A 27,146-nucleotide genomic window follows, 5' to 3' on the forward strand; every position below is an offset into this window, starting at 1 on the left:
GTCGAGCTGCACGGTGACCCATGCACCAGTAAAATAGGAACAGGAAATGCCCCAAAATTGACAGTCCTAAGCACAGTCCTAAGCACATTAAAAGAAAATGCAAGTTACTTCTAAGTAAACTTGGATAGGATTAGTGATTTTTAATCCTTAATTCAATTTGAAATTGGTTTGGAATTTATGGATTTTCTCTGGAAAAAGCTCATGGGTGTTTTCAGAGAGTCCTTTTTTAGCTCTTCATATTGGCACATGGATGCTACTGTGCACAATTCTACAGCCCCCTCAAAACAGTAGTTTGGTTTCCCCCTCTGCACATAAATCAGCCCCCAACCACCACAAAATAGCACACACTGGAATGGCAAAGGGTTTTAGACCTTGATGGAGGTAACATCTACATGAAACATTTCCCAAGAAATGATCAGAACTGAGCATGGTGTAGAGATTAGAATGTCAGATTAATATCTGGGAGACCTGGGTTCAAATTTTCACTCTGCCATGGAAGTTTGTTGGGTAATTTTGAGCCAGTCACATTGTCAGCCTACCTACCTCACAGAGTTGTTGTGAGGATAAAAAGGAGAATATTGTAAGTCCTCACTGGGGAGAAAAGAGGGGTATAAATTAAGTAAAATAAATAAAATAGGCAAAATACAGTTTGGATATGAAGTCTGGTTAACATCATTTGCAGTAAACAGTGATAATTCCAGTTAGTCTATTAGTCTGTGAGTGAGTCTGTTGCAGCAAAAGAAAGAAAGAAAGAAGGAAAGAAAGAAAGAAAGAAAGAAGGAAGGAAGGAAAGAAAGAAAACTGGACTCTGGAGGCACCTGAAAGACTGATAAAATTTGATTTTGATCCATGAAAGACTCCCCTGCCCCACCCTCACCAGCTGGGCTCCCAGCCGGCAGCCAGCAGCCCCTTTGCCCTCCCCTCTGGGAAAATGGAGCCTGGTGCAAAATCTGAGTTTTGCACACACACCCATTGGGCGGCTGCTGTGATGCTGGAATCCATCCCCAAACAGCATCACTTTCAATGGTGTTTAAACTAGAGAGCCCAGATTCTTCTTTTAAATCCACCTTAAAGGGAGAATCTGGGGTCCCCAGTTAAAATAGCATTGAAAGTGATGCTGTTTTGGGGTGGATTATCCCCCACCCTGAAACAGTATCACTTTCAATGTTGTTTTAACTGGGGACCCCAGATTTTCCCTTTAAATCCATGCCGAAGGGGGTAGATTTAAAAGGGGAATCTGGGGAAATTTGGGGGGTACCTGCTGTCAGGGGTGCAATTGTTAAGCTACCAGCACCAAACTGTCAGGGTATCTTTAAGAGACCTTCCTAATGATACCATCCAGGTTTGGTGAAGTTTGGTTCAGGGGGTCCGAAGTTATGGCCCCTCAAATGTGTAGCCCCCATCTTCTATAGCTCCCTTTGGAAACAATGGGGGATGGGGCACCCCCTTTGGGAGTCCATAACTTTGGACCCCCTGGACCAAACTTCACAAAACCTGGGTGGTATCAGTAGGAGACTCTCCTGATGATGCCACCCAGGTTTGGTGAAGTTTGGTTCAGGGGTCCAAAGTTATGGACCCTCAAAGGTGCAGCCCCCATCTTCTATTAGCTCCCATTGGAAACAATGGGGGATGGGGCACCCCCTTTGGGAGTCCATAACTATAGATCCCTTGAACCAAACCTCACCAAACCTGGGTAGTACTATCAGAAGAGTCTCCTAAAAGATCCCTGGTGCTGTTATCCTAAAAATTGCTCCAACACGGTGGGTGGAGCTTCTAACATGTAATGGGGGGTTGGAACCCAAGAAACCCCAACCCTTACCTACATCCTTGGGTGTATCTAACTCATGCCAGGAAACAACAAACCCATAGACCAAAATTTTATACTACAGACAAAGGGGAAACTCTATAACAGTACAAAACAGGATAAACATAAATAAAACTTGTCTCCTAATTTTTAATTTCCAGCTAGTTGGAGTGCAGTCCTATGCAGAGTTATGCCCTTCCAGGGCTATTAATGTCAATGACATTAGAACAGGGTTGCCAACCTTCACATGGTAGCTGGTGATCTCCCACTAACACAACTGTTCTCCAGAAGAGACAAAGATCAATTCAGCTGGAGAAAATGGCTGCTTTGGAAGGTGGACTCTATGGCACCACACTCCATTGAAGTCCCCTCCCCTCAACCCCAGCCTCCTCAGGCTGTACCCCCAAAATCTCCAAGTTTCCCAACCCAAAGCTGGCAACCCTACCTTGGAAGCTGTTTGGGGTTAGATAGTTAATATATTAAACAGCTTTAGTCACACTGATATTCGCTGTCCTGAGCCCTTCAGGGGAGAGCAGTCTATAAATAAAATAAATAAATATATATATAAATGTCACATTCTAGTCAAAAGGATGTGTGAGAACACCATAAAGGAGGAACTCCATTCCCTGCAATGTTATCTACCTGTCACACTTTTATCCTGCCCTTCCAAGAAGCTTATCAGCTACTGTATGTACTGTTGCAACAAACTACAGTCATACCTTGGCTTTCGTTGCCTTCAGAAATCGTTGGTTTTCGTTTTTGCCGATGAGATCCAGCCATTTGTTGTCTTTGATTTTCATCAGTCGCAAATCCGAGGTGACTTTTGCATAAGTTGCTACGCCAGATAGCAGTCTATCTGAGCACACAGCAATCTATCTGAGCAGTCTATCTGAGCACAGAGAGCTTGGAATTTGGATAGCAGCACTGCAAGGGATCTCAACTGTTCTTCACTTTCCCTGGTGCAAGAACCTGGCTAGTGGTGATGGAAAGACACAGAATTCTCCCTGAAAGGGTGGGGGGATTCTATTTATAGAGATCACATTTCTCCCATATTTTAGCATTATTTGCACAGTGACAATAACTACAAACAATTACTATCCAAATCAAGCAGAGATAGACAAGGGAACCATTGTTTCAGAGTGGCAATATGCATATTTACATGTCCTTAAGCACCATGCAGTTCCATCATAGCTGTGTACTGTTGCATCTATACTTATATGTAGGATATGGATATAAAACATCTTAATGCTATGTGAAAAAATGTTAATTTGCATCTCACCAGTTATTCTACATGTATTCTGTAATATAAAACAATACATATTACCAGCAACTGTCAGGAGAAAATCAGTCATCTCTAAATCTAATGGAAATTGCTGCACCAAGTTACTTGCAAGTCTGACCAACTCAAGTCAATAGGAGTCAGGCTGCATTTCTATAAACATGTGCAACCAAATTCTATGCATGGATATGATTTTAAAAAATCTTTAATGCTATGAAACATAATTGGGAATGAGCCTAAATTAATCCAATGGGAAATTTTCAAACAAGTATAGGATTGGACTTCACTGTCCACTGAGTTCAAGGACACTTGCTTCCAAGTATATATAGGACTGCAGTCTTTGGGAATTGGAACAGAGTGGCATAGGGGCCAGAGCGTTGGACTGAGGTGACCTGGATTCATATCCCCATTTTGTAATGAAGATGGGTTAGCCTACTTCAGAAGACAGTTGTAAGGATAAAATGGAAGACCGGTGAATGAAGTACACATCCCTTTGAGGAAGGTTGGGGTCAAAACTATAATAGATAAAACTCCATCAAATTCCTGAGTAAAATTAGTATGATAGGGTTGTCTAGCAGAACACAACTAAAACTTGAATCTTAAACATACAGTGCAATCCTATGCATGCCCACTCAAGCAGATTCCGCATGGGCCAAAAACAGCGATGTGAAAACAGTGTGAAATGGTTTAAAATGGTGTAAAAGGGTTAACACGGTTTTCACACCACTGTTTTTGGCCCATGCAGAATCTGCCTCAGTCCCACTATTTTTCATAGTGCTCACTTTCAGATTGGTATACATAGGAATGTAACCATACTTATTCATAACTAGCCTGAGCATGGCTCTCAATGATAGGATGTTTGGAGGTCATTAGCGCACAGGGTCGTTATAAGTTCGAAGCGACTAGATGGCACTTAATATACACGCACAGATTCCAAGGAACTGCAAACATGCATGAGATTGCATCACTGCAAGTGGGTCTGATGGATTTTGGTGGAATTTTCTCCCAAATAAAAAAGAACAGGAATCCAGGCTTAGAATTTTTACAAGCTAGTCAACTTTGCTAAACTTTTTTGGAACCAACAGAGAAACATCTTGAGCTACAAGACTATTTTGGACTAAGTGGACACATTTGGATGTGTTTAGCCAAATAACCCCAAAATTGTTATCTGGAAGCAACTCCCATTGACATCCTTGTAAATGGAGAGCTTAGCATCCTGGGGTATTTATTCTATGTAACTCAGAACATCATCTGATACTATAACAGAACAGGCATTCCAGTCAAACTCTATTGAAAGCCATAAGCTTAGACTGGAGTAACTACAGAAGAGCGCACTGTGATTCCTTCTTCAAGGAAAAAAAAACCTTCCAGTGGTCTCCATGGTGGACCTAGTGAGTGGTAGGGCTGCTCATTGTGGGCGGGGCCTAAACTGAGTGACGCAATTCAAACGGGCCAGTTAAAAAAGCGAAGGGTCTAGGAGGGCGTGGAAAATATCGCCTTCCACCTCGGGGCTTTAAAAAGGGCTCCATTTTGTGCCGGCCGCCCGGGAGTAGGTGGTGGCGGCGGGATATCGATCGGTGTTCTCCGCCCTGTTGAAGGGAAAGAAGTTAAGGCGGGCAAAGAAAAAAAAGTGCTATTTCCACGTAGCCTTTTAACAGGGGGGAGGCGCCTCAGCCGTGAAAGACTGAAGCGAAAAGTGGACGCCGTTTATTCCTCCACACCGCCCAGCAGCCGCAGTAGCCGCTGGACGGCAGACGGCGGCGCTGGAGAGAGGAGGTGAGAGGCGCTGCCGCGGCGTGAAGAGAATGAAGCAAGGAGGAGCCGCCGCTGCCTCCACCGCTGGCCATGGAGCGGCGGAAGCAGCAGCGGCGGCGGTTTCATCAGACGCCGCCTGTGGGCTGGAGCCGGCGAGCTGCGAGGCGGCGGAGAAAGTAGTCCACTCTCGTTCACAGGTGCTGTTTTCGGGCGGCGGCACCAAAGCGCTGGGCGACGCCTTCAAGCTGCTGGTGCCCAAGTCGACGGAGTTCATGAGCTCGGACGCCGAGCTGTGGAACTTCCTGTGCAGCCTCAAGCACCAGTTCTCGCCCGTCATCCTCCGCAGCAAGGACGTCTACGGCTACGCCTCTTGCCGGGCGGTGGTGCCGGACATACCCCGAGGGGCGGCGGCGGGCAGAAAGTGCCGGCCGTGGAGGAGGGCCGCCGCCAGGGGGAGGCGCCTGCGAGTCTCTGCAGCCGCTCGAGGAGGAACTAGCGGCGGCGGCGCCAAGAGGGCGGGGAAGAAGCGCTGCTCAGAAGGGGCGGCCGTGGCTGCCTCTCCTGAGGCGGCCGAAGTTCCCGACCCCGAGGGGCTGGGAGACGCTCAGCAGCCCCGGCCACCATCGCCTCTCTCCGCTTCCCCGTGGGCGCCTCCCCAGGGCAGATCCCTCGAGGAGATCTGGAGGGCGGCCACCCCTCGCCTCACCACCTTCCCCACCATCAAGGTCCGAGGGAGCGTGTGGAACCGGCGCAGCCTGGAGGCCAACCGGCGCAAGGCGCAGCGCATCCTGCGAGTTGATCTGTCCCCTGTGGTGAGGTTGCATCGCTTCCCGCTGGCCAGGTGCTGAGAGAGAGGAGAGTTTCCCGCGAAGGAGCCACGAATACATCAGCCTATTTCCACCACGGTTTATGGCGGGGGGCGGGGTGGAGAACCGAGGCTTGGACAACTTTCTCCTTTGGTGTGGAAGCAAAGAGGCACATTTCTGCCCCCTGTTTACAAATGTTTTGGACTGGATCTGGTCCTCCTTAATCCAGTTAACTGCACTTTAAGACTGAGATGGAAGGAAGTTCTCTGTTCTTTACACTTGGATTGACAACTGTTCCTCAGCTGGTTTCCCTGCCGCCTTGATGTGCAAGTTTGTGATCCCACAGTAAACACTGATATCTTAACCTAGGTTGGGGAGCTACTTGGCATGAAGAGATTTTTCCTTGTCTCCACCCCTTCCCCTTGGACTACCTCGCTTATCTGGAATTCTGAGAAAGATAACATTTGTTTTCTCTTTCAAAAGAACCTTCTGGCCTGCTAACACAATAAATGCCAATTGAGCTCTTTCCCCCCTTAAAAGATGTAGCTAGTTAACTATGATGTATGACTGTTATGTGCTACTGCATTGTGCTCAGGGTTGCTTGAATGCCAAGTGTTTCAGATGACAGACTGAAGCTTTGACCAAGGATGCTCCAGGAATAAAGACTTCGATTCCATGGCCTATTTGATGGTGCAAAATGTTTAACTCCTGGGGTTTTTTTGGGGGGGGGGGGTTGGGGTTTGTAAGAGTTGGTCTTGACAAATTTTCAATATAATAGTAAAAAATTTTCTATGTAAAAGTTTTATAGATCAACTGAACTGATATTTCTGTTACAGCTTCTTAATATACTTGTATTGGATACATCATTTTTATATAACTTGCTTTGAAGAGGTTGCCAACTTAAGTGAAAATTAATAAACATTAAAGATTAAGTATCTGCATTGAAGTAGTTATTTACAAAGGTATATGTTGTTCAATCTTGATACAATATTAGGGTTCAGTAATACTTTCTAATTGACTAATTCAACATGGTCTATAGATCTATAGATGCATTTAAAATGACCAGGAGGGAATAACTGGCTTTGTGGCCCATGGCAGTATTTTACAATTGTTACTCTATACTACAACTGTAGCTAGGGACGTTAGAGGCTTTCCAGTGTAACCTAAAGGATGTTTACATATTTGTCCCCAATTCCCAGGGAGTCTTGTGAGAGGAAATATCAGTGCATTCAGTTGTCAGTTACTATTTAATCTGCTTCAAACTTAGAATGATGTATATTACCTCAGTGAAGGTTCACTGTCTTAAGTTAAATGCAACTTCAGTGCTTTTAGCACTTTTCTGCACTTAAAAATAAGTATTTTAACCTCTTGGTGCCAAGTGTGCCAAATGCAGAAGGGCTGTCTGAAATAAAAGGATATGCTTAAGTTGCACTTCTGCAACACAGTGTTAATATTTTCATGTGACTTCATGGTCCTCTTATATGAAATGTGTCACTTGTTAACCAAGCATTTTTTATTATACGTATGAGTCTACATGTCATTCAAGGAAACACTTTTGTTGAATGGAAATGTAATAACTGCCCTTGAGAAAACAGTTCTTCACCAGATATTCCTAGTGTTCTTATTACTGTAACTCATTCATTTTGGATAACAGCTGCATGACGACTATCAGTGCACTGTTTAGGACCTTAGGGGCATGCCCATACTTCCACCATTAATGCAAATGTCTGATTTTATATTTAATTAATGTGTCTAATTATTTAAGGCTGTATCTTAGAATTAAAAGATTTAACTTCAGTAAGACAGCCATCTGTTAAAACAATGGTACTACTCAATTTGAAAATTATTTCGTTTTCATGGGGTATTATTTACCCACTGCTTCTAGGACTTCAGGGTTATTACAATGGGTGGAAGCTTAAGTACTTAACTACTTTCAGGGAAACTAATATGTATGCTGGAGGGTTACATAGCTTCCTTGAGCAAAAATTTACCTTGGTTCACTGCAAAAATCTAAAAATCAAAAGCTACGTAGTACTTTTTATTAATATCAAAATGATAACATGCAAGCTTTTGAGTTTTTCAGAACACTTCATTGTTGGCATGCTGGCAACAAGAAGCAAAGAAAAAGTCATACTCTTTATAAAGCAACCTGGAGGTGTTCAGATGAATTGCTGATGTTAAATGGAACACACAGGTCTCTTGGAGGCTGATAGCAAAGGACAAACATGGTCTGTTGGACCAAGGGCTGACAAGTTAAATACAAAGTTGTAAAAAGAAGCTACATGGGCCAAAAAAGTGCAAGACAATTAAACAACCCAATTTACAAATTCTGAGAGTACCTAATCAAGATTTCACTTAGTTTTCCTCAACAGGGCATTATAGTTTTGAAAAATTGGAAACCTGCGCTCAATGGGAACATCTCCACTCTGCAATAACTTCCAACAATTCGAAGCTACTCTGGGCTGTCCTGAATAATTTTAACCGAAGCAAGCCTCCTACCCCTACCTGTATTACCCCTGATATTTGGCATGACTATTTTAGCAAACTTTTTAATGACGATATTTTAAGTAATGGATCTCTTTCACCCATCCCTTTTGATTTGTCAAGTTGGCCTCCTGTCTCATCTCAAGAAGTAGTTGAGCTGTTAGAGGACCTCAAAGGAAGGAAAGCCCCTGGCCCTGATTCTATAATTCCAGAGATTCTGAAATTTCATACTGATTGGTGGGCCCCTATCCTGGCCACTCTTTTTTACCCAAGTAAACAGTTCAGGTATTCCTACCCAAGACTTGGCTGTCTCGCGACTGTGTTTCCGTGCATCCATAAAAAAAAAAGGAAGTCACTCAGAGCCTGCCAACTTTTAAGCCCCATCAGCAGCCTCCTCTCAGTGATAGGAAGCTTTATGCCAAATTGCTACTTACAAAGAAACTTCAGCTGTGGCTTTCCCTAACTCTGGTGCAGTGGGGGCTGAACAAATAGGTTTTCGCAAGTGGAAATCTCCTTCTGGACCATGCCTTGGTGCTATTACACCTAGGCCAGTAAATATTCAATCAATGCAGATAAACTAAACTCCTGCACGGCTTGCCTTTTATTGGATTTAAAGGCTGCCTGCTTTGACTCTTCTGTGCCGAGAGAACTTCTCTGGACAAAACTGGCTGCCCTTACTTAACATTGATGCCAGACTCTTGTTCTTAATTAGGCAATTGCACACAAATACCAGTTGCTGGATCAAGAGTGTTCCCACGAGAAGGCCTTTTGACAGACAGTGCATTCCAATTACCAAAGGAGGTTTCAAACAGGGCTACAGATCCTGGCCTCCCACTCTCTTTCAATCTTTTTTCTTAGAGTGACTCCTCCCCTCTGCCTCTTCCTCAGCAGAGTGAACAGCCATGCCCCCAAACTGGGTACATCCCATGTATCAATTCTGCTGCTCTATGCAGATGGCAGCTGTCCCTTCTCTCTCGATCCAGAGTTGGCCTCAGGCGGCTTAATGAAGAGCTGTGGTGGATTACTGTGAATCCAAACAGACTGACAATAAACTATAGAAAAAACCATGAGTATTGGTCTTCTCTAGGCTTTAAAGAAGCTCACATGGGCAATGAAAAGCTTACCAAATCGAAGACCAGGTTAAGATAGCTATAAATACCTTGGCCCCTCTCTCATTTCTCCTTTAACCTTTCTATGGGCAACTCCAGAGGAGAGGCCGGCTCTCCTAGCTACATCTAATAGTATGTCCAGCACTACTCACGTTTCTTTTTTACAGCAGTGGCCACTCCCTTTTATCCCTTCTCCTTAAGCCCTCAAAATTTTTCAATGCCAAAGTCGCCTCGAGATTGCTTTTCACCCGGAGTCCCAATTTGGATTCAAGCTATTAACTACTCCTTGAATTCTCTTCAATCCAAATTTTTTCATCACAAGATAACTGGACTCCCAAATTAGCGTGCAGTCCTATGCAGCCCTTTGTCTGGAGTTAGGTCCAAAACTCCTTGGAATCAGCCGCCTTGGCTGAGGACTTTTAGATTCTGGCTAAGTAATTCATTTTCTCTCAGACCGTAACTCCCTGGCCCAATTGTCTGCTCTCTGACACCCATTCCAACCCCTGGTTTTCCATAATTGAATTGAAAAATTGCCTCTTGTCAGGACTGTCAAGTGGATCTCACTTTGCCCTTTGTCCTATCTGCTAGAAGCTTATAGAGGAAATTAAAAGGTTCAACTATTGGATAGAGAGTTCTCCACCTTAATCACTGCAGCCAAGAAAATGTGCTCCCCACCTGTATTTCTCTCTCCCATTTGAGCGGAATGCCAATTTTGGCACACTACCTGTATTGTTTAATAAACCCTGTTCAAAGGAGAGCCATAATGCTCGCCAGGTTCAATGTTATGCCTTCTGCCCTGTTACATGGCAGATTTAATAAGCAAGAAAAGGCTAAAAGATTGTGCCCATGTAACGATGGCTCAGTTGAATCTCTGGCCCACCAATTACTTCACTGTCTCAGATTCAAGGAAATCAGATCCAAGTATGTGAATCTCACTCCCTTATATTTACCCGACCTCCCCGATTTATTTAGATTACACTACTTGTTGGACAACCCTGATCCTTCTCTCTGTATGATAGTGGCAGACTTTCTTCTGGAAATTACTAAATGCCAGTAGATTTCCTTTGTCCTAACATGTATATCCTATGTTGTATATGCTTTTTAATCTGTTTTTATTATTGTTTTACTGCTGTCTATGCCAATAAAGGCTTGCTTCAAGATAAAAAAAAAATTCTGAGAGTACCTAATCAAGATTTCACTTAGTTTGCCTCAACAGGGCATTATAGTTTTGAAAAATTGGAAACCTGCGCTTTTGAAGTCTTGAATGGTCTTAAAATGATTAGCCTGAACTCAGGCTTTCTCACAATACTAAAACCAGGGGGCATACATTGAAAATTCTGGGGGGAAGAATTAAGACTAATAAAAGGAAATATTTATTCACGCAACACGTGATTGGCATTGGGAATATGCTGCCACAGGAGGTGGTGATGGCCACTAACCTGGATAGCTTTAAAAGGGGCTTGGACAGATTTATGGAGGAGAAGTCGATCTATGGCTACCAATCTTGATCCTCCTTGATCTGATATTGCAAATGCCTTAGCAGACCAGGTGCTCAAGAGCAGCGGCAGAAGGCCATTGCTTTCACATCCTGCATGTGAGCTCCCAAAGGCACTGCGAGTAGCAGAATGCTGGACTAGATGGACTCTGGTCTGATCCAGCAGGCTCTGTCTTATGTTCTTAAATATACACACTTGTCTTATTGAGACTTTGGTACCAGATCAAGACTTCCTGTTCCTGAAAGCTAGCTATCCAAAGGAGTTTTAGGCCCTTAAATGCTTGGTAGCACCTCAGTCTTATGTTCAACAGATTGTGTAGAAAATCGTCTAGCCCTTAAAATAACATTTTAATTAGAAGACATACAATTTCTAGTTTTTCTAGATAAAAAAATATATCCTGGGAAAGATTCCTAGATTGCTTACATACTGAAGTTTTGCTCTGGCTTGGCATAAAAGCTTATACAGGGTATAACAGGGTCTCTTATATTCAAGGGTGAGGGAGAGATATTATCCCACCTCTAGCCACCAATTGTAACAGGATGTGTGTGGTCTACAATCAAGGTTCCCACTACACTGACCAGTGGGGTTTCCTTTGCCACCTAAAATATCCCAGGCTAGTATTCAGGGATCTTCTTTTTACTCTGCTGCCACCATAAAAGAGAAGGAACTAGGAATCCCACAACTGCTGCTAGCTGCCAAATATAATAAAGGATCCCACCTCACATTCGCTCTTGGTCTGAGGGGAATGTCCTTCAGAGTCCCATATACAAAAAATGGAGGGAACTCAAAATTGGCTGGGATTCTAGTCTCTCAGACAGGCACTCTTCAACCTCTCACACACAAACGTAGGCTGGCATGAGGGTAACTTGAACACAACGAATGAAATTTATTTTAAAAACAAAAAGGCTTCTTAAACTATCTCAGAGAGGTACTACGCTTGATGGTTTCAGAGAGGTTCTTTTCACTTAAAAGTTACAAAGCTTCAGATGTTACTTAGGTTTCACAAACACACAGACACACGCAGGTGTCTCTTCAGGAACTATTTTGCTTTAGATCTACTAACTTTCTTCACAGACAGACACTAGTCCTTTCTGATCCACAACCCACTGAATACACACACACACTGTGAGATTCTGGCATACAAAGCCTCCCTCTCTCACACTAATCCCAAACTGGCCTCTGGATCGGGCTTTTCCCAGACTGGTGTTACACAGGGGTAGGGCAGACTCTACGTCTGGAAAGTATTCACTATCAAGCCACTGACTGGCGTGTCACTTTGCACCAAACTCAGGGCCTCCTTTCTCTGACAAGCCTCCTCAGCTTGTAGAGTGACTGGACTTCTGTCAGCTAACACTGCTGAGACAGAATCCTTCAGTTCAGATCTGACAGACCGCTCTCTGTCAAACTCTAGCTCTTACTGAATCTCTCTCCCAATCTTGACTCCTTCTGATCTCTGTATTAGAATCTCTTCAGAGAGAGTGTATCTACTGATAGGCTCTGCTCTGTCTATTTTTACTGCCAGCACTCTGGCTCCCCCTATCCCTGGCTATAGGCAACTGTGCCTTTCTCGACCAATCAAATGGGGTCTTTTGTATAGTGGAGCCTGCTGCCTTAACTCTGGCTGTTACTAAGGCCTTTTCATTTGGCCTTTCACACACACCAGTCCTTCAGGATGGGGCAAGTTCGTTACACAGGGCTTCTTTGGAGCAGCCACGCAATCACTCCCTGTTGATGTTGCCTCCACTTTCCGGGTTCTCCATTATTTACTCCAGTCCTTCCCAAGCCTGATTTGATACAATCTTTCAGGGAACATTTTAGTTAAAACATGGTTTGCACACCATATGGGCAGGAAAGTGCAGTCCTGCAGGTCCTCCCCATCTGATTGCCTCTTTCCTTGGCATCTGATGGCTTGTAAAAAAAGAAGTGGTTATGTTGCTACAGAAGAACATTATAGTGGTTTCGGAATTACTGGGGTTTTTATTTAAGTGCTGTGGGAGTGGGAATGGCAGATACTGGGTCGAAGGTAAGGGAAACTCAAGGGAAACTGCCTGGGGGCTGACCCAGGTTTGTTTAAACATCTCTGTACCTGATTCCAGTGGGTCACAGTCCTGGTTTAGAATTAGATACAGAATAATAAACTATTTTTAGTTCCTCTGAATTTCCATTTTGTTTGTCTAAACTTTTCAGCCCCTTCTGTTGTGGAGGCCTAAGGGAAAGCCATATATCTCCGCAATGAAAAGGGCTAGAGAAAAAGAAAGATGCAGAGGAAGTAGCAAATTGTTATAACAGTATGTCTATTGCAATTTCTTTAAACTCCAAAAGCATTCCGGTGGCAGGGGTGGGGATGGCAAAGGGCCCCTGGGCAAGGGAAACTCCTGATATACCATAAGCTCAACCAGCAATAATCCACATCTTTCCCTCTACATAGCATACAAACAAGTTCTATGGTCTTTCCAAAAAGATCATACCAAAGCAGGTTTAAGAAACTATTCAGTAAAGCGGAGTGGGGGGAGGGACAACAAAAGTGAACAATTATGTGGCTGCAGGGCTGGATCAGGGGGAGGGGCCTCCCCCTTCAAGGACCACATGTTGACAGCGGCTGTAGTAGCTTTGAGCAAGCAGCATCTGTGTATGTGTGCATGCATGCGTAGGGTGGAGAAAAGAGTTTTGGAGGCTAGTGACTGTTAAAGGTTTACAATGCCTGATATGCCGCTCTTTCCTGCCCCCCTGTCTAATGCTCTGCTGAGGTGCTGCAAGTCCTGCTGCAGTCTGGAGTTGAATAGGACAAAGGAGAAGATGAAGGTCCCACCTCTGCCTCTCCCACCCCCACCGCTTGAAATCTGGGAACTGTGTTATGCTTGGCTTTGCCAAAGATCACAGGTAGACCTGTCCCCTCATTTGATAGGCTTGGCTTTCCCTAAAAAGCCTGATTTTATACCTTGGGAAGTGGTGAGGGGGGCAAGAACTGAAAGCATGTTCACGTGTGTTATGTGTCATCAAGTCACTTCTGACTTGTTAATCAATGATCTCCAAATGTCCTTTTGTTAACAGCCTTGCTCAGGTTGTGCAAACTGAGGACCATAGGTTCCTTTATTGAGCCAATCCATCTCATGGTTGGTCGTCCTCTTTTCCTACTGTCTTCAATGTTTCCTAGTATTATTGTCTTTTCTGGTGAGTCTTTTCCAGTGACTATAGTGCAGTAGCTTCAGTTTAGTCATTTTAGCTTGTAGCAGCATAATTATTAGGTGAAGCTTTTCTTGGGCTGTACTTTACCAGGCCATAAAGGAGTGTGATGTATGTTTGGTGTTTCCCATGTCAAAATTATGTGTGCTGCATTTAAAAAAATGTCCAGGAAAAGGCTAGGCTGAGAAACTTTCTCCTTGAGTTGTACTTTTATGTGTGCAGAGAGTTTGAGGGAATATTCAAACATTATAGATAAAATAATGTGAAGGTGTTCAGTAACAATTCATAGAGGTCTACATAATTTATTATTTATTTTAAAAGTTTTTATTATATACATTGATTATATATGTATATATAAAGAAAAATATGTATACAATACATAGGGTGGCCATTTTGCGCTTTTGCTCCCCTTTTAAAAATGTAAATCAGGCCCTGTGTAGATGTGCCAACCATCCCCACCCCACCCCCCATAAAATCTGGTTTGAATGCCAAATTAAATAAAACCTTTATGTAGAAGCAGCCTCTGTTACCTGGTTCATTTTTGGTAAGACGATTTTTGAAGTTAGGATCTATCTGTAAGGAAGGAAAGGCCTGCCACTCAGGGCCTGTGAGAGATAACTATTGTTATCCAGTATAGACTATAGGTAATTGATGATGTGTTGGACTGGTTTGAAAAAGAAGATAATGTAGCCAGAGGGACAAATAATAATTATTTTGTTTTTAATATAGTTTTGATAGACATATAATGTTAGCAGAATTTAGGTTTTATTCTGGTTTTCTGTAAGGTTTTTTCTTCCTGCTATAAAATGTATCATTCCCTAAAACCATTGTCTAAGTCACAAGCTTGCTGAAACAAAAGATTAGATTATGCTAAAGGTGGACCCAGAGAAACAGGATGCAGACAGTTAATGAATCAGGCAAACCCCTTTTGCATTTTGACATAGTAATTGTCACACACTCCCAGGAAAAACCCACAGCGGATGGTAGAATTTATGTTAAGTAATTGCCTCCTAGTTTGGGAAAAATCACTAAAGAATAACTTAATCATATAGCTATACTGAAAGCCTCTCCCAAAACTGTAAGTTTAGAAATACCCACTAACAACCAAATACAGGGCGGAACGTCAAGGCAAATATGCATAAGAGCAAGCAGGTAAACATCTGGGTTATCACAAGGACAATAATCCCAAAGCAATAGACAAGAAACAAAATCTAATACAATGTAATAGTTAAAGTTCAATCTAAAATGTTACTCGGGAAGGAAATTCAGACCCCCAAAGTGTCTGGCTGCTATGTCTTGTCAGCAGCAATTGGAAGCTGTGGGAAGAAGAGTCTCAGCTGCAGGTGGATCCTGGCATGGTGGAGGGGGACTGGCTACTTCTTGCCCTCCCTCTGAAGAATATACCTATATTTAGATTTTCCCCAAGTTCACATACAATGTACTCATAATGCAACATTTCTGGCTGTTCCATCCTTGTAATGTAGAATTCCTTCTAAATATGAGAATCCCAGCCCTTGCCAAGCCTATGTTCTTAGACTCTCAAGAAACCATCTTAAGCAGGTTGTGGTGGGTTTTCCAGGCTGTGTGGCCGTGGTCTGGTTGATCTTGTTCCTAACGTTTTGCCTGCATCTGTGGCTGGCATCTTCAGAGGTGTATCTCAGAGCAAAGTCTGTTTCATATTGTGTCTAGTGAGAAGGGAAAGTTTAGTTGGGTATATTCTCCATGTCCCAGGGTGGAGAACCAATCAGTAAGTGTTTGGGTGGAACTTGCTATGCAAAGGTGTAGTTGAGTGCATTGTATTGCGGGTGGGGTTATCAGTCCATTTTTAAAGTACTGGAAGCCAAGGTTTGCTAATTTTCAGAGTCTCTTCTTTCTTGTTGAAGTTGTCTTGGTGTTTGTGAATTTCAATGGCCTCCCTGTGCAGTCTGACATAGTAACCTTCCGAATTGTCCAGAATGTCAGTGTTCTCAAATAAAATGTTATGTCCAGTTTTGTTTAACACATGTTCTGCAACTGCAGTTTTTTCAGGATGGTTAAACCGACAAGTGTCTTTCGTGCTCCTTAATGCGAGTCTGAATGCTGTGTTTTGTGGTTCCTGTGTAGACCTTTCCACAGCTGCAGGGTATGTGATAGACTCCTGCAGAAGTGAGAGGTTTCTCTTGTCCTTTGCTGAGCATAGCAACTGCTGTATTTTCCTGGTGGGTGTGAAGATGGTTTGTATGTTATGTTTTTTCATTAGTTTCTCTATTTGATCTGTGATTCCCTTGATGTATGGTAGAAATATTTTTCCTGTGGCAGGCTGTTTCTCCTCAGTCCTCTGGGTTTCTCTTGGTCTTAAAGCTCTTCTGATTTCTGTTGTGGAGTAGACATTAGCCTGCAGAGCCCAGTCTAGATGATTAATTTCATCAGGGAGGAGGTGAAGTTCACAAATTCTTTTTGCACGATCTGTCAGAGTTTTGATTATGCCCCAGATTGTGCAAAAAGGCTAATTTTTACTCTTCCTCATTAAAGGTAAAATTGTTTTTCTGTGAGAGAAATGTGCCTCCAGATTTAATCCATTTTAAGAACCATTTACTTCTATTTTGATGCCTTCCTTTGAGCAAATTTCCAACTTTTATCCACACATAATCCCGTAGATTATTCTGAGACATGTACAACCTGAACAACCTAAACTAGAACAAAATATGAGAGATCAGGGATTTGGATCTGCCACAGTTTTTTAAAAGCTAGCTAGCATCCTAGGCAGTTGCTTTGAGGATCAGAGTAGGAGATTAGGGAGTATGTGTTTAACTCTCTCCCACCAGGCTTCTTCCGCCATTTAAATAGCTCTTCTAAAACTGTATGCAGAAGACGGGAGACAGACATGACTTGACAGCATTTTTACACTTTCTGTGTGTGCTTTTTCTTCACTTTTGCCATCCATGGAACTGGTTTCAGTTTTGGAGGGTCATAATGAGAAAATTAAATACTCTGCTCTCCTTAATCTTTAAACTGCCCCTCCCTTTTTTGCTGGCAAGTCAAGTTGCAGCTGACTTATAAGTGACCTCTTAATGCAGTGGTGGTGAACCTATGGCATGGGTGCCAGAGGTGACACTCAGAGCCCTCTCTGTGGGCACGCACAAACAGAGTCCCCCCCCCCACATATCTAGGTTGACCTGGGCTGCTGGGTTCGATTATTAGCATTAAACCCAAGACCTAGTTTTGGGGAAGCAGTATAGGTAACCCTGTCAACCGCTGTTAAACCCCACTGATTTTCATGCGAAGAACTAAAGCACGATCCTTTACCTGGGAGTAAGCTTGGTTGCTGGCAATGGGGCTTGCTTCTGAGTAAACCCTCCTAGGGTCGTGATTCACCCGTTGGAAGCGTTGCACGGTTGCTTCAAAGCAAAGCCACCGATTACCACCAAGCTTACTCCCAAGTAACGCATGCCTCGGAGCCGACCGTTTTTTCTAAACTAAAACCTCACTATTCAGGTTAAATTGCCGTGTTGGCACTTTGCAATAAAAAAGTGAGTTTGGGGTTGCAATTTGGCCACTTGGTCTTGAGAAGGTTCGCCATCACTGTCTTAATGGGTTTTCAAGCCAAGAGACCTTCGAAGATGGTTTGCCACTGCCTACCTCTGCACCCCTGAACTGCCTTGATGTTCTCCCATCCAAGTACTAGTGAGGCTTGACCCTGGTTGTCTGGGGATTCCTAATTAGCTTTGTTTAAAAGGTGATTTTCCTGGCTGAGTGGTGATTTAAACTGGGATTTTCCTAGTCAAAGTCCCATCCTCTTTTGCTGCTCCAACACACATTTACCAGAATAGGATCTTCCTGGACCCACAAAGCTTGAATCTCCCTTGCCCCTTCTTCAGTCACCTTATCAACATTTACTGTAGAAAAAAACTGAACTGAACTGAAAACAAAACCTCAGTGAAACTGCTGGCTGCCAGGAAGCTGAGTAATCTGAAACCGTGCCCTCCAAACGGGACACCCTGTACTCCCAAAGACACAACTCTCAGCCATTCCCCCCTCCCGCCCTTTGTAAGGAAAGATTGCTCATAAACTTTGTTCTCAATTTGTTCTATACAAACTCTGGGGACTGTGAGTTTAGGAGCCACTAGCAGCTCATTCCCTATCCACTTTGTGCAGTTAGCAGCCAGCTTTCCCCCCCAGAAAATACTTGGGAGACGAAGGGAATGCAAACCACCATGATTGTTTTTATTGCATTTGTGAGCTGTAGCAGCTTGAATAGCCCTGACTAGCCTGCTTGGAAGTTAAACCAAATAGGCCCTGCTTAGTATTTGGATGGGAGACTACCAAGAAAGCGTGGGGTTGCTATGCAGACAAAGGCAATGGCAAACCACCCCTGCCTATATCTTCTCTTGAAAAGGTCAAGAGCTAAAACTTCATGGGGTTGCCAAGAGTTGTTTGTGACTTGATGACACACAGTTAGGAGTCAACTGTGCTTCCTTTAACCAAGCAGTAAACAGGACAGTGACTAATTCAGGTTGGACCCTAAGCCAGTGACTCTTGGCTGGATGATGATTTTTTGGGGGAAAGGGCAGGTCTTAGATTCAGAGCATGATTCTGTACAGAAAATGTCTCACAGTGTTCAATGGAACTTGTTCTTGAGTAAGTGTACAGAAATCTGCAATTGCAATAGTCAGGTCTAAAGACCTGTGCAACTAAGCCTAAAGGCATGTCGGCCTTCTGTTTCTTGAATAGCACTGCTTTTGAAATGGAATGGGTGGCCTCAGAAGGGGTGTGGGACCAACAAAAGAAGCTTAGCTCCATTTCCTGGCTGTATGGGTCTCAGCTCTGTACAACCTCCTAGCCCATCTCCTCCTCGGTCTCAGCACATGTTGATATTTAAAGGGAGCTTGCTCCACCTCCTTTCCTCCCCTGCCAATGGGCCTCATGGGGCCACTATCTACCCTCTTTGCCCGTAGGAGGCTGTATTCCAAAAGCCCCTCCCAAGCCCCAATTGAACTCTCCCAGCCTTGCCTCCTCCAGTCCCATTACCTTCAGGTTTCTTGGCTTACCTCCATGTGTTTCTTCCCCCTTTGCTGGGCTTGGACTCAGGGAAACCAGAAAAGGAGCAGCCATTACCACCTTCTGCCAATTTGCCCAAGTCAAATGCTGGACCAGTCAAAGCTGGCTTCAACCCTTTATCTTTTCCCCTTGTTCCCTTTTCCCTCCTTTCTTCTTTTGTCCTTTCCTCTTTCCCCCTTCTCTTATCCTTGTTAGATCCACAAATAAACGAATAAATATAGCCCATGTCATTCATTTTTGGGGTCTTCCTTTTCCCCAGGAGCAGCAGTGGCTTAGTGGTTAAGGTGTACTCTAATCTGGAGGAACCAGGTTTGATTCCTCGCTCTGCTGCCTGAGCTGTGGAGGCTTATCTGGGAAATTCAGATTAGCCTGTACACTCCCACACACGCCAGCTGGGTGACCTTGGGCTAGTCACAGCTTCTTGGAGCTCTCTCAGCCCCACCCAGAGGTGGGATCCAGCAGGTTCTCACAGGTTCCTGAGAATAGGTTACTAATTATTTGTGTGTGCCAAGAGGGGGTTACTAATTGGTGATTTTGCCATGTGAGTTTTGCCTTAGTTATGCCCCTCCTCTCAGAAGTAGCGCACAGAACTTGAAGCAGTCTAGCAGGAGGTGCACCGGCGTGCGTGGCAGCCTACGCCTGCATGCATTTGTTTCTCGCCCAAGGACCGGCGCAGCGGCTGCGTCTTTGCCACAGCCCCACCCCCGTCGTGCCCCGCCACGCCCCCGTCGTGCCCCGCCCAGCCCCATTGGCACTATGCCACAGTTTGAATCCCACCACTATGGGAACCTTTTACTAAAATTTTTGGATCCCACCACTGGCCCCACCCACCTCACAGGGTGTTTGTTGTGAGGGGGGAAGGGAAAGGAATTTGTAAGCCCCTTTGAGTCTCCTACAGGAGAGAAAGAGGGGATATAAATCCAATTCTTCTTCTTCTTTGTCCTTCCTGCAACATTGTAAGCACCATATGCCATGGAAAGAAGGAACAAAATCCTAGAATTCGAATTGCATTGATTTTCTGTTTAACTGAAAGTGATTTTTATTATCTGGCTGTTGTGGATTTTCTCACCTCATGGAAAGGAAGAAAGTGGGAATTTAGATGCCAGTCTTCACAAGCTTTCCGGGGAGAGGTGCCCCTGATCACCTCACTTACCAAGCATTTCCAGGGTTCCCTTTTGCAAGCTCCTTCTCTTACCTTGGGAAATTTCCACAGGAAAAAAGAGAGTGAAAGGCAAAGCATTGTTGGCTTTCCTCTTAGTCATCTTGACTGCTTTCATCAGTGTTTGTGTTCTCAATTCTGTTTTGTGTGTGTGTGTGTGCGTGCGCATATGTAGGAAGAATGATACTTCGCTTGAGGCATCTGCATATAACTATTAAATTGACAGGTTGCCCAATGTGCACAAAGTGTTCAGGATTGAAAAAAAAATTATCTAGAGCATGGCATGTTTGGCCCTGACTTTTTGGTGTAAGGAAAAATGTGAGGAAGGAAAGGAAAGCACTTTTTAATTTTTAACTACAAATGTATTTTGAAAGAGAAACAAATGGACCATACTTTAGGAAATCCCCTGATGAGTGAAGAAAATGCTGTGGTATCAGATCTGAGGATCAAACCATAGTGTCACATCAGGAAGAGCAGGCTGGCTTTTTAACTTACAGGGAAAGTTCCTGGTAAACATTGCCCTGGAATGCCTAAAACCAACTGGCTCGTCTAATACCTTAGACTCTCCAGTGGTGCCATTTGACCCTTTGCTTTCTACTATACCGTTTCTAGTTAACAGGAATGGGCATTGGTGTAAATTGCCAGCACTGCCTAGGTGAATTCTGGGAGATTTTGAAGGTAGTATCTGGGGAAGGTGGAGTTTGTAGGAGATTGTGATGTCACTTCTGGGTGATAATCTAGAAATTTCCCCAATCCCTCCAGTACAGTCCACAGCAACATGGGATAGTTCCTGGAGTGTCATGATGGAAGTCATTTTCTGGCTACTTTTTCTCCTGTTTCTTGAGGGCAGGGATGGGTGTTCCCTTGCTGTCTGTGTGCATGGGATGAAGACAAATGGCAAGCTGAGTAAGGAGTAAGTCAGTATTCATCACTTGGGCTGTTGGTCAGGTCTTATTTGAGGACTCCCTGCAGTCCTGCTCACTGTAATGCTAAAATAGTCACTCAGCTTGATTAGATCTTGGGCAATTTTAACTTCTCAGTGCTGCCCTGAATATGGGAGGTCAGCGATAAAATTTAATAAAAATTCCATGCCTCTGCAGCTTCTGAAGCTTCAAGGAACTCCATAAAGAGGTTCTTAGGAAAGAGCAAGATGAAACTACTCGCTGTGGGAGTCTGTAGACTGGTTTTAATTTGTGGACCAGTATTCAAAGCAAACCTCTGCTCCAACCTAGAGAAACCTAAGGACTATTCAGGTTTTCCCCCAGTGCATTTTTATGTATTGCTGTTTATACAGTAGGTATTTGGTGCGCAATGGGAGCGAATGTCCCTCGCAGAAAGATTTATTGTATGGACAACTTTCCTCAAGCCTCGCTTTCACTTTCCATTCTCTGCGGAAAATGAGATCACAGTGTGACTTTTAATTTACTTTGCTGCCAGAGTGGACAGATTTGCCAATGAGCACAGCCTAGCCCCGGACATCTTCCCTCCATTCACAGCCAGCCTACCTAGCTTCACTCTTCCAACTCCCTTGCACTCCCATACAACCACAACTCAAGGATTCTAATCTAAAATGTATTCCTTAACCCAAGTTTGAATCCCCCCTCTGCCATGGAATCTTGCTGTTACCAAGGTGGACACACAGCTTCTCAATATAGTGGGGAATATTAGCTTAGAGCAGACTGCTTATTAATGTTGTGAGAGGCTGGGTAAGGAATCTTTAATACCAGTGTATACGAAGATCAGCTCTTAGAAGAAAATTCACAGAGAAGGATATAATGCAAATTTGACAGTCTTTATAAGGGTTTTACAGTCACTTGGTTCAGTGCAGCAAACATGCACACACAAGAGTTCCTAAGATATAGATAGGTTGGAAAAAAGATTTGGAATAGAACAGGGTATGGGATATATGGGTAATATGACCTGATCGCGATGTGAAGAAGATCCAGGGTTCAGAGCCAAATGGTCAGCGTTTGGTTCGAGGGGATAACGTGTTGGACACAGTGACAAAGATGGAAGGGTGTCAATGGCACTGAGCAATTGGTCCTTTGGGGGTGGGGTATGATATTTATAGGATGAAGAACTACCTATGGGGGTGTCAGGACAACCTTTGGAGGATGTAAGAACAATCTCTGGGAGGTATCTGGATAGATTGCTTAAGAAACAACAGAGTGCATTGTAAGGTGGTCAGAAGAAGTTTGTTACAGAAGGAAGTATCTGGGTTAAGATAATCAGGGGAGGCAATGACATAAGGAGACTTCTTGTGGCTGGAAATGAGTATCCATTCAGCAGGGCTACTGTATTGTGTTGAGGACACATTCTTACTTGGCTGTGGAGCTGAAAATGTGCTGATATGGCCAGTAAGCTGAGAGCATGAGAACTGGAAAACAATTGTAAATTTCTTCTAGGTAGACCTGGCTATTGCCAGAGAATGGGCTCCCCATCTCTGAAACGCCAGCATCACCCTTTAGGCTGGCATGAGGGCAGGGATACTTGAGTAAGCACCCCATCCCCCCACTATACCAAGGTGGTAAGGTAACATTGATGGGTGACCTTGGATCAATAACATACTCTCAATCCAGCCTACCTAACGCAGTTGTTGCAAAGGTAAAATGGAAAGGGGTGAAAAATGTTGGAAGCCACTTTGGATCCCCAGTGGGGAGAAAAGTGGGGTGTAAATTAAATAAGTATTAAAGATGCAAACACAGGATGGAGATGTCATAAATTTAAGTGGCAGAAAACATTTGATTGTAGCATTAGGTTATGAAGTAGATATAATTACTTGTATGCATCTAAAGTGCCATCAAGTCTCAACCAACTTATGGAGGCCCTGTAGAGTTTTCAAGGCAAGAGACCTTCAGAAGTGATTTGTCATGCCCTGCCTACTGGGGCTTGGCCCTGTTTCTTCCCAGCTGTCAGCAGTCTTTTGCAGGCAGTGGCCTATCAGGAACCTTCCCAGTAAGTTAAACAACTGTCCTGCCCCTGACTAGATGGGAGGACCACAGTCAGGTGCTTCTTTGACAGACATTCATTTTGCTCAGATCCTGTTGCCTATTACATAAAATGTAGTAATACTGAGAGCTCCTTGAGCATCTTTGTTTTTCTTTCTCATAATAGGGGGCTTGCTTACAGAAAATTGTTAGGTGCAAATGTTCCAGCAGAGGGCAGTATAGGAACAATTGAGTTGACTGGATTGAGTTCAGTCTGGAGCAGGGACAGGTAAAGACCTATAATCCAGTGAAATCTCTATTTTGCTAAATTATGTCAATAATTCACTAGATTGCTCCTTGCCCAGGTGATTCTCCATCTAGAGGTCCAACTGGAGAGCAAATGGTGGTGGGAAGAGGTGCTTGGAGGGTTCGGAATCTCCATCTGCCTGATGCTGCTTCTTAGAAAACGACCGCCCTATAGTAGTTCAGGATCAATTTGCATTTGAAAACACTCTGCTAATTCCACATTTAGTTTTGCCTGCAGGTCATCAGCATAGAGCTTGAAAAGCTGGTAGGTAACCTCCAAACTTTTTAAGGCCTCCCCAAAAACTACCAGAGTATCCAGTGATGGGGTTCAAATAATTTAACAACCGGTTCCGATGGTGGGATTCAAATAATTTAACAACCGGTTGTTTCCAAGCATCATTTTAACAACCGGCTCTGCCGAAGTGGTGCAAACATGCTGAATCCCACCACTGAGAGAATCCCTGATGCCACCTGCAACAGATCATATCTCACCCCTGAATGGCTGATGCTGATCTTGGTTCCACATGTGACCCACCAGCTACTGTCCTCCCCCTGCCTACCTTCTACACCTCCCCCCTGCCCCTGAATCTGTTAAATTAAAAAGTGCAAATCCTAGTTGTTGAAGCCTTTCCCCCAGGTTTCAGACAAAGTAGGTTTCCCTGGCTGACATCCCCCATCCAGAGGTTTATTTGTTTTTATTTTTTGGACACAAATAGAGAATAATTGTCCAGTTCATGTTGCTATGGTCTAAACCAGAGATTATAAATTTTAGGACAGAGCATGTGGTGTTTTCTTCCAATTCTAACCGTTAAAACTATAATCTATCAGACAATACTGTGATGCTGAGGATTAAGTGTGAAATCTGACCTGGTGGATGATTCTCCGTTTTCTTACCGCAGCAAAACTATGCATAGAAACCAACTGGGGGAAAGGTCAAAATCACCTTCAATGATAGATCAGTGTCAGAAAATCTAGAAAACTCTGCTTACAAAAAGAGTAACTACAAGATGTAATATTATGTTTAGTAACGAAGTCAGTTGGTTTGTGGAGAAATGGTGTATGTTGATCATGCTTTGGAGGAGCAAATTCCAAGATGGGGCTCATCTTCATGTATCTTTTGGCCAGACAGAGTCTTGTGGGCTGTGTGTCATTTATATTGTCCTACAACTTTGCATAAAAATAGTTTGAACACAATACAAAGTGTTGACAGTTCAATTCTGCATACCCCTTCTGATAGACACATAATCCGTTCAGCCACCATCTCATTATTCATTTTTGACATTTTTGCCTGCCTTCTAAACTGCAGCATACAAAAAATGCCTAAAATCATGAGATTCAAAACTAAATATTTCCTTTTATTAAGACTCTTACCTGTAGTCAATTGTCCACTGCAATTCTAGCTTCTTAATTTAAGAGGCTAGAATTGCAGTGGACAATTGACTACAGGTAAGAAATTCAAAGCTCTAAAAGAGGAAGGGAGGCAATCGAAAGGTTTGTTTGAGGCTGCTTATCAGGATGAGGCCTCTGCAAAGGAATAATAGGAGACTGAGATGTGATATGGGGGGAACATGTGTGAAATTCCTGGAGATTTGGTGGGGGTGGCAACTAGAGATTGGGGGAGGGCTTCCATTTTGGGAGACGTTATCTACGGGCAAACTGATCGCTGAACTCTGAAAACGAGTTGTAATTCTGGGAGATCTTCAGGCCCATGGACAGTCCTAAGGGAGAACCACCAGGGTACAAGACAACCTTGAGAAGGAATGTAATATAGTAAGCCATGAGGTGTCTGTGCCCCCACCTTTGGACACGCTGTAGAGCAGGGGTAGGGAACCTGCGGCTCTCCAGATGTTCAGGAACTACAATTCCCATCAGCCCCTACCAGCATGGCCAATTGGCCATGCTGACAGAGGCTGATGGGAATTGTAGTTCCTGAACATCTGGAGAGCCGCAGGTTCCCTACCCCTGCTGTAGAGGATACTCAGTCTATGGTGGAGAATTGCCAAAGAGCTTCTTATGGTGACTCATGACTACAGTCAGCACAGTATAATCTGTTGCTGCTCTGTTTGAAGGCTAAATGATTAGTTCAGGGGAAGCATTGTGTTCAAGGACACTGTTAGAAATTGCTGAAAGCTCAAGATAAAGGACTAGATCCTGTAGAGGATTTCCTCTGACAGAATGAATGGGGGGAGATTTTTGCCTGATTCCTCCATCACTGCAGACCTTCAGTTCTAACTTCATGCTGTTCCTGGGAGTCCCATCCCCTAGGAGCAGCACTTTGGGAGACATTTTGGAGTGCAGTAGCAGGCGGTAGGCATGTAAACAGTCTTCCATTGATGAAAATATTTCTATCAGGATCTGAGTCATGAGGACTCTACCACTCTGTTGAACAAAATTTTGAAGACTTCCTCTGGCCCGAGGGAGCTTCTTTTCTACCTTAAGTGGCTCCTTTACAGGTAAAAGAAAAGGTTGGAGAAAGTCTTGAATCATTGCTCATCAGAGTGGTAGGGTACAGATCAATGTGTCCAACTGTTTTCTGTTGACCCAGGAGGTCTCTGAATTGTTATATCAGTGAAAGTCAGTTGAACATTTATTTGTTTTTGAAGTTCGCTACAGAAGCTTGCAGAAGTAAAAACTATAATGATGCACAGGGACATCTCCGTATTTTGGGATTCCTTGGGAAGATCTATGGTGGGTTTCCCATTCCTTTCTCCTCACCCCCACAGAAGAAGGAAGGGAGCGCAACTCCTTCATGGTTCTTCAAACCCTGCTGGCACTGGCAAATCTTCAGGAAGTGTAAATAAGTTGTATTCCATTTCTTCTTCCTTGGTATCCACCCAGCAGGAAATGGGAGACTGCCCTAGAAGACCCTGCAATGACACAGGAGCTTCCTAGGGGGTAGTCCCACTTCCTGCTGGAAGGTGCACAGGCAAGCAGTAGAATACAGCACTTTTGTACTCCTTCATGCTTGGTTAGGGGTTGGCCTTGGTGGAGAGCCCTCCTGAGACCTTAGCAGCTGCCCAGCCATTCTGATACCCAACACCAATCCTCATATCGCACACAGATTCCAGTGACACCTACTGTGACTTTAAACCATTATAAGAATTGTCAGTGCACAGTTAGAAGGGTCACTTCAGAACACTATGCATAACACCTTCAAGGTATGTATTACCCCTGCTGGATAGAGTGAGATGAGAAAAAGGGATAATTTTGAACACCTAATTAATGTCATTATTACTGGACCCCTCCAACCAAGTTCTCTTCCTAACAGGTAAACTCTATACATCTTCTCAGAGTAGGCAGGGAGTAAACTGGGTCTGGGCCTCCTTGTGGCACCAAAACTCTGGAACCCTCTTCCTTGAATTCTCCTGTTGCCCTCTTCTATCAACAGATGAGTATTTTTTTTGTTATATTTGCCATTCCCTCAGTGATCTCTTCTTCCTGTCCAGTGTTTTAATTTTTAAAACATTTTTGCATATTTTAAATTCAGGTTTTAATTGCTTTAATGGGTTTTTGTTAGTTTTAATTGCTTTTTAAAAAAAGATATGATTTCTATCTTTTTTTTAGCTGACTTGGAGACCTTAATGAGGGCAGAAAGTTTTGTAAACAAATAATAAAATGAGCATTGACTATACCCCTGAATTTGCAGGCACCAGCTTCTCTGAGTTTCAGTATGCCTAATGCTATGGTGCTTGAACCCAAAGCAGCTTGGGATGAAAGTCAGGACTCAGATGCCCATATGGACTGTTCTCATCTTCTTATCTAAAATGTATGTCCTCCTGGTTCAGGAACTGGATTCCCATG

The 27,146-nt window shown here is 43.7% G+C and overlaps 2 protein-coding genes across 3 annotated transcripts in view; one reads left to right on the forward strand and one right to left on the reverse strand.

The window, feature by feature from the left end:
- Positions 1-27,146, reverse strand: part of PIK3CG (phosphatidylinositol-4,5-bisphosphate 3-kinase catalytic subunit gamma) — a 135,145-nt gene that overhangs the window by 61,999 nt on the left and 46,000 nt on the right. The window contains exon 1 of one of the 2 annotated variants that reach the window (XM_048500088.1): positions 2,524-2,576. The exons of the other annotated variant lie outside the window; for it this stretch is intronic. The gene's annotated coding sequence lies outside the window, so the exon portion shown is untranslated. Of the gene's footprint in view, positions 1-2,523; positions 2,577-27,146 lie in introns of those variants that run through there. 2 annotated transcript variants of the gene reach the window in all.
- Positions 4,577-6,579, forward strand: CCDC71L (coiled-coil domain containing 71 like). The gene has a single exon (XM_048500089.1). It carries the CDS (start codon positions 4,889-4,891, stop codon positions 5,684-5,686), a length of 798 nt encoding a protein of 265 aa, XP_048356046.1. The 5' UTR covers positions 4,577-4,888; the 3' UTR covers positions 5,687-6,579.

This window comes from Sphaerodactylus townsendi, linkage group LG06 (assembly GCF_021028975.2).
Source record: "Sphaerodactylus townsendi isolate TG3544 linkage group LG06, MPM_Stown_v2.3, whole genome shotgun sequence".
In the NCBI taxonomy this organism is placed as follows: domain Eukaryota; kingdom Metazoa; phylum Chordata; class Lepidosauria; order Squamata; family Sphaerodactylidae; genus Sphaerodactylus; species Sphaerodactylus townsendi.